Source organism: Vombatus ursinus, unplaced genomic scaffold (genome assembly GCF_900497805.2).
Source record: "Vombatus ursinus unplaced genomic scaffold, bare-nosed wombat genome assembly UNPS02000749.1, whole genome shotgun sequence".
In the NCBI taxonomy this organism is placed as follows: domain Eukaryota; kingdom Metazoa; phylum Chordata; class Mammalia; order Diprotodontia; family Vombatidae; genus Vombatus; species Vombatus ursinus.
The window spans coordinates 19579088-19590063 of record NW_020940527.1 but is presented as its reverse complement, the minus strand read 5'-3'; the positions used below and the strand labels follow the sequence as shown (position 1 = coordinate 19590063).

Sequence of the window (10976 nt, the reverse complement as noted above, 5' to 3'; positions counted from 1 at the left end):
GATAGATAGATAGATAGATAGATAGATAGATAGATAGATAGATAGATGCTTAGTATCTCCTTCCTCTTGATTTGGGGGAAAAATTAATTCAAGCATAGGTTTTCAGGAGCAAGAGGTAGTATGGCTTTGAGAATAAAGAGAGACTCCTAGGAATCAGGAATACCTAAATTCAAGACTCATCTGTGACATATATGGCTGTGTAATCCTGGGCAGATCACTTAAACTCTCAATGTTCTAGACCAGTGGAACCAGGAGCCATTCAACTATGCATAAGAATCCCTGGGGGAAGCATATTTAGCTTAGGAAATCACATATTAACATTATCTATGTTGTATTATGTTTTATTTATTTTGTTAAATGTCCCCCAATGGTTGGGATACTCTAGAGTTCTCTAGAGAACAGTATGCAAGCTGTTCTAGACAATACTCTAGAACTATAAATACATTTCAGAAAGGGTATTAACCTGCATTGGTAAAGAAAGCTTCCTCACCTGGGAGATCCCTGTATTAATGAAATGATAGGTCCAATTCTATCCCCATGCCCCTTCAGAAACATAAAAGAATTTTGGAGTTAGAAGAGACCTTAAGGTTCATATAGTCCAATCCATTTACAAAGGAGGAAATCAGAGTCAAAAAGATGGGGTGACATATCCAAAATCCCACAGCTAGTTAGTGGCAGAACCAAAGCTAAAACCCAGATTTCAAATCTATGCATAAAGGATGCTCAGGTTATCTGGATGTGTGTGGGAGAATATTTATCATTATGTACAGAGATAGGGTATTAAAACCCAGAGATTGGGGGAGCTAGGTGGTGCAGTGGATAGAGCACGGGCCCTAGAGTCAGGGGGACCTGAGTTCAAATCTGGCCTCTGACACTCGACACTAGCTGTGTGACCCTAGGCGTCACTTAACTCCAATTGCCTCACACGCAGAAAAGGCAGAGATTGACCTCTCCTGATCATTTAGGCACTGAGCAAGCTCTGAGCTGTCCTCCTGCACAGGCTGTATCACTTTCACTCATGACCCCCACTATTTTTAGGAGATCAAAGAGACGTGTGAGTCATAAGATGAGGCAAAGTAAGAGAAGGTGGGAGGGAAACGGAGGAAGCATGGAACCCCCCTCCACTCTGCCAAAGAAAGGACAATAACCTTGGGAGTCGGAGGTTCATTCCTCTTAGTTCCCTACTGAGGAATCACCACCCTTAGTGATCACTAGGTGGCACTAGACTCCGCAAAAACATAAACTTGGCTATTTCTTCACTGGGAGTTCATAGAAACAGAATAAAATTGTTTGACATTGTCCTATATTTCATGATGTTGCTACTTACCCTGACCAACCTATGTTAGGGGAAGAGAGGCAGAGAAATGGGAGGGTTATGGGGAGGAAGAGGAGGAGTGGCTGATAAGATTTCCACTAGGTCAATATCCTGTCCTCTCATGAAGCCCTACTCTAATGGCTTTTTCTGGGGTTCTTTGATTATTGTTAAAAATAATCTCTGTTGGAAATTTACTGGTGCCCAAATGGTGGCCAGAAGGATAACCCTTTACCTCTAAACTATGATGTTTACAATTTATAAAGGAATGAAGGTTGGGTTGCATTGGAAGGAGAAATTAGTTTCAAGACACAATCCTTGGATGTGACACTTGACTCTGCTATTTGTCACTTATATGTTAGGAATGTAGCTTCTCTGGGACTCTTGTTGGACAAGATGACCTTTAAGGCCCCTTCTAGTTCTCGATCTATTGTACAATGGGATACCTTCATATCCTGGATTTCTAATTTCAAAGATTCAGGGGTTGGTAGGAGCAGGACCAAGTTCTAACTGGGAGAGCCAAGTATTATATTCTCAGGGTGAGCATTTATACCTAAAAAATCTGTAATCATAAGTCAGAGTTTGGTTAATTGGGCTCTTGATTGTCTAGCCTCAAGAAAGTTTAATAAGGCAGCTTAAACTTAAATGGATGTGGGAGCAACTAGGTGTCACACCAGCCCTGGAGTCAGGAGGACCTAAGTTCAAATCCAGCCTCAGACACTTAGTAGGTGTGTGACCCTGGGCAAGTCACTCAACCCTGATTGCCTCAAAAAAAAAAACTTAAATGAATGTGGAAGTTTACCTCAGCGGTCATTTATTCCAACCCCCTCATTTTACAAATGAGTAAACTGAGGCCCAGGTAAAAAGTCCAAATCCCAAAATAATAACTACACCTTTTAGCTATTGTGAAATTGAACATCTTAGAATTTCTAAAATAGAAGAAATTTTAGATATTGCCTATTCCAAAGTCTCTCATACTACAAATGAGAAAACTGAGACTATATGACATGGTAAAGGGCCATGTGACACAGCAGGCCAGTGAATTTCTTCCCAACTTTGGGATTTTACAATTTCATGATAAAATCATAACCCAGAAAACAATTTAGAAAAAAAATTATCTATGCCTACAATAGGATGCAAGATGGGAAAATGGAATGACTTCTATTATCAGGCAGCTTTAGTTTGGTTTCTAGAATTTCTAACTCTTGTTAATATCCAACAGGTTCAACATAGGAGGTCCCACCTCCTCCATCTCGGCTCTGTGCTCCTACTTCTTTGATGAAGGTCAAAAGATCCTTCTGGACCGGATCTACAACAGACCCAATGCTTCCATCAGTGAAATCTGGACACAGCCTCATGTTGCAGGTGAGAGGAGTATCTGGGGAATAAACTTTTACCCATTTGGTTTTCATTACAACATGATTTCTTTTCAAATTGCTCTTCAGCATGAATTAGGTAATCTGTAACCTTTTTTGTGTCATGGCAATCCTGTGAAGCCTAGAGATCCCTTCTCAGAATGATTTTTTTAAAGATATGAAATGTAAAATCCCTAAGATGACAAAGGAAACCAAAAACATTGAAAAACAGTTATCAAAATATTTTAAAAGTTCAGAAATCCAAATTCACAGACCCCAGGTTGAGACCCCCCGGTTTAGAACAGTAATTTTAGGCAAATACATAACTGCATAAGGTGATGTTGGACCAGGTGGTCTTTAAAGGATTTCTTAGAGGAAGAAAGAAATTGGTCTAAAGAGATTGATGTAGGCACCCAAGGAACTCATCAACCAACTTAAATTTTAAAAGATATACAGAAGATAGAAACAAAGGCAGATGATTGAAGAGGAATACAAATGCAGGAATAATGAGAGTAGTTAGTTGGGGATGACAAGAAAAGCAAAGGACAATAAAATGACCTTTGGGGTGATTATTTTTGGTTTGTTTGTTTGTTTGTTTTAAGTCAGGGGAAAAGAGAAGGACCAAAGAGAGGGCCCAATTTGTAGCTTGGGTGGGTGGGGAGATGATAATGGACAACAGAGTGAAAGCAGGGCTGTCCAATTCACATCTTGCTTCTAATTCCTATTAAGGAGAATGACTTTAAACTCATAGGAAGAAAGAAAAAAATGACCGAGAGAGTATTAATACCCAAGATAAGCAGGGTTATAGTAAGAGATCACCTAGTTACCCTTGATGAATTCTACATTCTGGAAGAGCTGGCAGATACATGATTGCTGAGTTATTGTCAATGACCTTTGAGAGATCCAGAAGAATAGAAGAGATATACAACTGGTGTCCCAATTTCCAACAACAGGAAAAAAATGAAGAAAATAGTCTACAATTCAGTGAGCTTGATTGACTTCAATTCCAAGCAAAGTTCCAGTATATATTATTAAAGATATGGCTAGTAAATCTCTAGAGAAGAAATAGATAATAGCAAAGAGCCAGAATGGTTTCATCAAAAATAAATCATACCTGACTAATCTCACTTCTTTTTTTTTTTGACAAGGTTACTAGAAGACAATGCCATAGATATAGTTTCCATAGATTTCACTGAAGCATTTGATAAAGTCTCTCTCCTATTATTCTTGTGGAAATTATTCAAAAACATCATCTAAATGATAGTATAACAAAGTAGATTCAGAACCAGGTGAACAGTTGGATCAGAAGAATAGTCACTGATCCCCTAATCTAAGAAAAGCTTTGAGAGATCCTGTAGTCAAAAGGAAGGAAGTCTGTAGTGAAGTACCTCAGTGATCCGTGCTTGGTCCTGTGCTGGTTAACATTTTAATCAGTGAATTAAATATGGATATAAATGATACACTTACCACATTTGCAGATGTTGCAAAGCTGGAAGAGATAGCTAATTAACTGGTTGAAAGACTCAGTACAAAAAAGTTTGACAAGTTAGAAAACTGGATAAAAGCAAATGAAATGAAATTCATAGGGATAAATGTTCTTAATTTAATAGAACCTGAGCTCTGTTAAAACAATTTCAAATGTGCAAGATTGAGAAGATGAATGATCCAGTGGCTTTAGTGGATTTTAAGTTCAATATGAGTCAACAACCAAAAAAATTCATGCAATTTTATTTTACATTAAGAGAAACACAGTGAATGATTTAAAAAAAAAAGATGGAGATGTTGGAGGGGCTGCAGAAAATAGGCATTCTGATATACCACTGGTGATGCCATGAATTAATTCAGCCATTCTAGAAAGCTATTTGGAATTATATTTTTAGGTGCCTAAAATGTCTATACCAGAGTGGGGAACCTGAGGTCTTTTCTAAGTGTTGTAATAAAAGGATTTGTTCTGTGAAATTTGGATTCAGTCAAAGGGCCACACTTGAGGACCTAAAGGGCCACATGTGGCCTCAAGGCCACAGGTTCCCCACCCCTGGTCCATACTCTTGACTTGGAGACCTCATATCTAGGCATATATCCTCAAGAAGGTCCAAGACAGAGATAAAGGTCCTATACAAAGCTTATAATGAGCTGAAGACGGCAAGGAAAGTCAAGGATAATAAAAGATATTAACAGCTGAATTTTTGTATCCACAAAACACCAAAAATAATGAATGGATGAAACCACATGTATTAAATGCTTAATATAATCCAGGCACCGTGCTAAGTACTGGAGGTACAAATGCAATAGTCAAGAGCATCACTGCCCTCAAAGACCCAACATCGTAATAGGGGGAGGTGAGGAGTGGGGGCAAAGGAGGGGGAAAGGTACGGGGAAGAAGAAGAGGAAGAAGAAGAAGAAGAAGAAGAAGAAGAAGAAGAAGAAGAAGAAGAAGGAGGAGGAGGAGGAGGAGGAGGAGGAGGAGGAGGAGGAGGATATAATATGTAATATTAGTATATAATAGGATATATAATATTAGTATATAACAAGAATAGCAGTAATATACATATATTTATTTGTTTGTTTGTTTATCTAACTTTTTATTTATTTATGTAAGTAGTGGCCGGGGAAAAGAGTTTGAGTCTGTTAAGTCACAAAGATAATAAGCTGATCTATAAAGATCCATAAAGAAGAGGATTAATACATCTTTACAAAAGTAAAAGTACTATTGTTCTGATTTCTGTGCCCAGAGGTAGAAAACTAGTGGTGAGGGATGGTAAAATAGATAGTGACAAGATAGATGAACAGATGGCCTGAGTAGACAAATGGATGGCATGAGAAGCATGATCTGGTCAAGGATCAACTAGACCAATTGGACTACATGGTTTGTACTTTGTTTAGCCACCAGTCAAGATGGCACAGCTCCAGGGTAGGAATTCCAAAGCTGAGTAGGTACCTGTCAATTGGGAATGGATAAAGAACTTTTGGTACAGGGATGCAATGGAACATTACTATATTGAAAGAAATGATGACTTTGAGAAATTCAGATAACCATGAGAAGACTTATATAAACTAATGAAGAGTAAAATAAACACCATCAAGAAAAGGCTGTACACAACAATAGTACCACTGTAAACAGGAGGGAAAACAGAAAAAAATGAAATGAAATGCTGCATAACTAATTAATCAAACTTAACCCTGGAGAAGGGTTGAGAAAATGCAAGTCTCTACCCTTCTTAAAGAGGTGGGGAACTATGGGTATGGAATATTATATATGCTGTCAAAAACTGTTGATGTTCTGAGTTTTCTGAACAATTTTATTCTCTTTTTAAATATTTGTTACAAGGGACAGATTACTGGGTAAAAGAGGGGAAGGAAAGATATTCAGAAATGAAGATGATGTAAAAATAAACAAAAGCAAAATTCCTTGACCATTTTTCAGGGATGTAATAGAGAGAATTTATGTTTGAACAAATTTTTGGACAAAATGACCTCCTATAGCCCTTCCAATCCTGATATTCTGTGATTTTGAGAGGCTAAGACCCCATATAAGGGAACCCAAGTAATGAGAAACCATGACTAGAAATGAAGTCTTTAAAACCTCAGCTCAGCATTTTATCTATGAGGGCGTGTGCTAGCATGTTAGAAAGTCCAGAAAATGTGCTTGTGATTCCATAGTTCAATGGAGGGGAGCCATGATTTAGATAAGCCTAATAGAGATAACTAAAAAAAGTCCTCTTGCTGTTAGACTTTTTTTCCTCGTCCTTCTGTTTGAACATAGATGTGTCTGACGTCTGGGAATTCATAACACTTATAGCTTTATAATGATGTTGCATTGTTGGTAAACCCCTGAGAAACCAGTATGAGGGGAAAAATACCACTGCCCCCACCCCCAGCTATCTTCTAATCCAGGCAATTCCAACAATCCAAAGAGTTGAAGCAACTTTCGATTATACCAGGAGGCAGGGCGTAGTATAAAGAGTACTAACTCTAACGTCAGAAGACCTGGGTTCGAATCCTAGCTCTGGCACTTACTACCTCTGTGACTTCAGGCAAGTCTCTTTAACTTGTGAGGTCTCAGATTCCCCATCTGTAAAATGAGGGCGTTGGACACGATGGCTTCTGGCATTCCTTAGAGCTCTAAATCTTGGTTCATATTATATTTTGGAGGAGGTATAAGAACTGGCATGGAATCAGAGAACTTGAAATTGGGTGAGACCTAAGTGATCTTCTAGTCCAACTCACAGACTGTGACATAACCAGTGAGGAAGTGTCCATCCTCTGTTTGAAGGTCTCTAGGAAGGGGAAGCTATCACTTCTGCAGAAAGCCCATTCCACTGCTGGATAACTGTTATTAGGAGGAAGATCTTCCTGATTTCAACCCTTAAATTGTATCTTTATGACTTCTACCCATTGCTCGTCATTTTGCCCTTCCCTCTGGGCCCAAGAGAGTGGGTATAATCTCTCCAACAACAAAATCCTTCTCATACTTGAAGACATCCCCCATGTCCTCACCCCATGTCATACTGTCCTCTCTAAATTAAACATCTCTAATTCCTAAGACTGGTCCTCATATGACATGGATGCCAGGCCCTTCATCATCCTGACTGCTCTCCTCTGGACCCTCACCAGTTTATCCACATTCCTCTTAAGCTGTGGCACTTAGATCTGAACACAGTGCTCCATATGATGATATCAGAGTTCAGTGGGACTCTAGGTTCAGTCACTTGTTCAGTTTTGTCAGACTTTTAGTGATCCCATTTGGAATTTTCTTGGCAAAGATACTGGAGTGATTTGCCATTTCCCTCTCCAGCTCATTTTACAGATGAAAAACTGAGGCAAATAGGATTAAATGACTTGCCCAGGGTCATACAGTTAGCAAGTTATCTGAGGTCAAATTTGAACTCAGTTCTTCCTGACTTCAGGCCCAACTATACTACTTAGCTGCCTCCATATTCCCAAAAACAATTCCTCTCTTAACCAACCCAAGATTTCATCTTCCTTTTTGGAAAACTCATTGTACAGCTAGCTCATATTGATCTGACAGTCCACTAAAACCCCCAGATTTTTCTCAGAACAACTACTAACTATACCTCCCTCACTTTATGTTTGTGAAATTTTTTTTGTGTCCAAGAGTACAGCTACATTTATCCCTATTAAATTTTACTTTATTCAATTTAGCCCAATGCTCTAGCTTCTCAAGAGTCTTTTGTAACCTGACTCTGCTATACAGTGGGTTAGCTATCCCTCCCAGCATGGTGTAGACATAATAATAACGGCGTTCATATAGTGCTTTACAGTTTGCAGAGCATTTACCAGTATTACCTCATTTGATCCTCACAACAACCCTGAGAAGTAGTTGTTATTATTGTCTCCAGTTCACAGATGAGGAAACTGAGATAGAGTTAAATAACTTGCCCTAAGTCACACAGCTGGTAAGTGTATGAAGCTGGATTTGAACTCCCATCTTCCTGACTCCAGGTCTTGCATTCTATCTACTGATCCACCTAGTTGCCTCTTGTCTCATCTGCAAAGTTGATAAGTACAGCAACTCTATCTTTATCCGAGTCACTAATTTCCAGTTTTTTAGAGTTGTACAATTCTCTGTTCTGAGGAAATCAAAATTCACCCTGGGAGAGACTTTCACACACACACACACACACATATCAATTACTGCAAGACAATAAATGTCAAGAATACATGTTCTCCCACTAGTCTTAAAGGGTATAAGACCAGGAATATGGGTCTGTATGTAGGAAAGATGCCACACGCCGATAGATTTCCATTAAAATGGAGAAATGTATATAGTTTTTTGATATGACAAAAAATGTTTACATTCATTATCTTATTTGATCTCTACAAAAAGCTAATGTTAAGTAAGTAGTTAAGTATGTTAAGTAATGTTAAGTAAGAAATGTTAATGTTAAGTAAGTTAATGTTAAGTAAGAAAGTGGAACAGTGGGGGGAGAGTGGAGAGGAATAACAGAATTGGAGTCAGAGGACCTGGGTTCAAATCCCAGTTCTGCCATTTACAATATCCATAACCCCAGGCAAGTCCTTTCATCTTCTGGTGGCTTCAGGTGTCTTGGTTGTAAAATATGGGCATTGTACTAGACGGAGAAGTCAGGATTAGACCTCTGGCCTCTAGTGCTCCTTCCATCACCACAAAGTGTGTCAGCAATAGACTGGAAAAAGAAAGTACCCTGAGACCTTCTTACCCTCCCCTGGAGGATGTTTCTGACTCATTACTTTTGAGACCTTCAATCAATCAAGAGGCATTTGTTAAGGACCTACTGTGTGTTAGCAATATAAAGACAAAAATGAAACATTCTCAGTCCTCCCAGGCCTTACATTCTATCAACTTTGTCTCTTGCAGGTGAACGATATGGTTCCAAAAAGAGCGTGATCATTCTCACCAGCAGCATGACAGCGGGTGCTGCAGAAGAGTTTGTATACATTATGCAGGGGCTCAGGAGGGCTTTGGTCATTGGGGAAGTGACCAGCGGTGGCTGCCAACCCCCACAGACCTACCATGTGGATGACACTGACCTCTACATCACCATCCCTACTGCCCAATCAGTTGGCTCTGGAGACAGACCCTCCTGGGAGGGAGTAGGAGTGGCCCCTCATGTGGAGGTTCCAGCTGACCAAGCCCTAAGCAAAGCCAAGGAGATGTTCACCCATCATTTGCAGAGGGCAAAATAGACCTCCTAACCTGGTAGAAGTAATGTAAAAGTTCCCTTGGTTTAAAACTGCCATAAAATTTATCAATGTACAGAAAAAAGGGATGTGCCTAGGTATTATATAGACTATATTCACTATAGAAACCAAGGCTGCATGCTATGGATACATTTGGTAGAGCTTGGTTTTGCTTATCTTTCTATAGAAGCATAGAATAAAGATGCTCATGATCAGCCTGTCCAGCCCCTGCCCCAACCCCACCCCAACTCCTCTACAGTATCACTGACAACAGGTCATCAAACTTCAGCTGGAATACTTCCACTGATGAGCAGTTCATTACCTCTCACAGCAAATAATTATTCCACTTTCTATATTGTTCTTAAAAAATTCTTGGGGCAGCTAGGTGGCGCAGTGGATAGAACAATGGCCCTGAAGTCAGGAGGACTTGAGTTCAAATCTGGCCTCAGACCAAACACTTGACCACTTGACACTTATTAGCTATGTGACCCTGGGCAAGTCACTTAACCCCAATTGCCTGAAAAGAAAATTCTTTCTTCCAAAGAGCTGAATTCCTCCTCCCTCTTACTTCTGTCCATTGATTCTAGTTATATCTAATGGAGCCCTTTAAAAATCAGGCTAATCCCTCTTTCCCTAGGTAATCTGTGATGGGGATTTCCCTCAAGCTTCTCTTCTCCAATTTCCTTTGGTAATTACCTGAGGCTATGTGGTCAGATAACAAGAACAATAGATTTGGGGCCAGAGGACCTGGGTTCAAATCCAGACTTTTTCTATGTGGTTTTGGACAAATCACTTAACCTCTGTAGGTCCCAGTTCCCGCAGGTATAAAATGAGGGGCAGGACTAGATGACCAATAAGGTTCTCTATATTTAAATCTAATCTAAAAATAAATAAATAAACAAAACCTTTTTTCCCTCAATAAGTTTTTATTTAACTCAGTTTTTAGAACCCTGGTTGCTCTTCTCCAGACATGTTCTAGTTTTTATCATCCCTCCTAAAATATGGCACCAAGAACCAAAATCGGGATTACAAGTATAGTCTGACAAGGTTCAGGCATTTATAGAAGTGCCTCGTGGCTCTTACAGAATGACTGCATACCCTGCAACTCCTAATCTTCCAATTAAAGACTTAATAACTTCTGTAAAGCCAGGTAGATGGAAACTAAGGAATTTCTTCTTTTTTATTATTTTTCCAATTTAAAAATATTTATTTTCTCTCCCTTCCACCTCCCTCCGACTCAAAAGAAAAAGAAAGGAAAGAAAAGAAAAGCAAAAGCGTTATAACAAATACGCACAGTCAAGCAAAACAAATTTCTACCTTGGCCATGTCCAAAACTGTATGTGTCATTCCATATGCTAAATTCATCACCTCGCTGTCCGGGATGGGCAGCCTTCATCATTACTCATGACTGGTCACAGCATTGATCTGAGTTCTCAAGTCTTTCCAAGTTGTTTGTTTTTACAATGTTATTCCTGTAAAAACTGCTGAGTTGTTCGTGCTGATTGACCACAACTGTTCCCTCTTCTGCTCTTGGGATAATACAAGCAAAGGTTTGTCAGATAGTATCACCAAGGGAAAGAGGAAAAAGGAGAGGAGAGGAGAGGAGAGGAGAGGAGAGGAGAGGAGAG

At 39.4% G+C, this 10976-nt stretch overlaps 1 protein-coding gene across 1 annotated transcript in view; it reads left to right on the top strand.

Annotated features, from left to right (window-relative positions):
* The window catches only part of RBP3 (retinol binding protein 3), a 20492-nt gene extending 11138 nt beyond the window's left edge, over positions 1-9354 (top strand). The window contains exons 3-4 of the mRNA XM_027857803.1: positions 2535-2677; positions 9026-9354. Coding sequence (XP_027713604.1) covers positions 2535-2677; positions 9026-9354 — 472 coding nt within the window. The remainder of the gene's footprint in view (positions 1-2534; positions 2678-9025) is intronic.
* The last annotated feature ends 1622 nt before the right edge of the window (positions 9355-10976 follow it).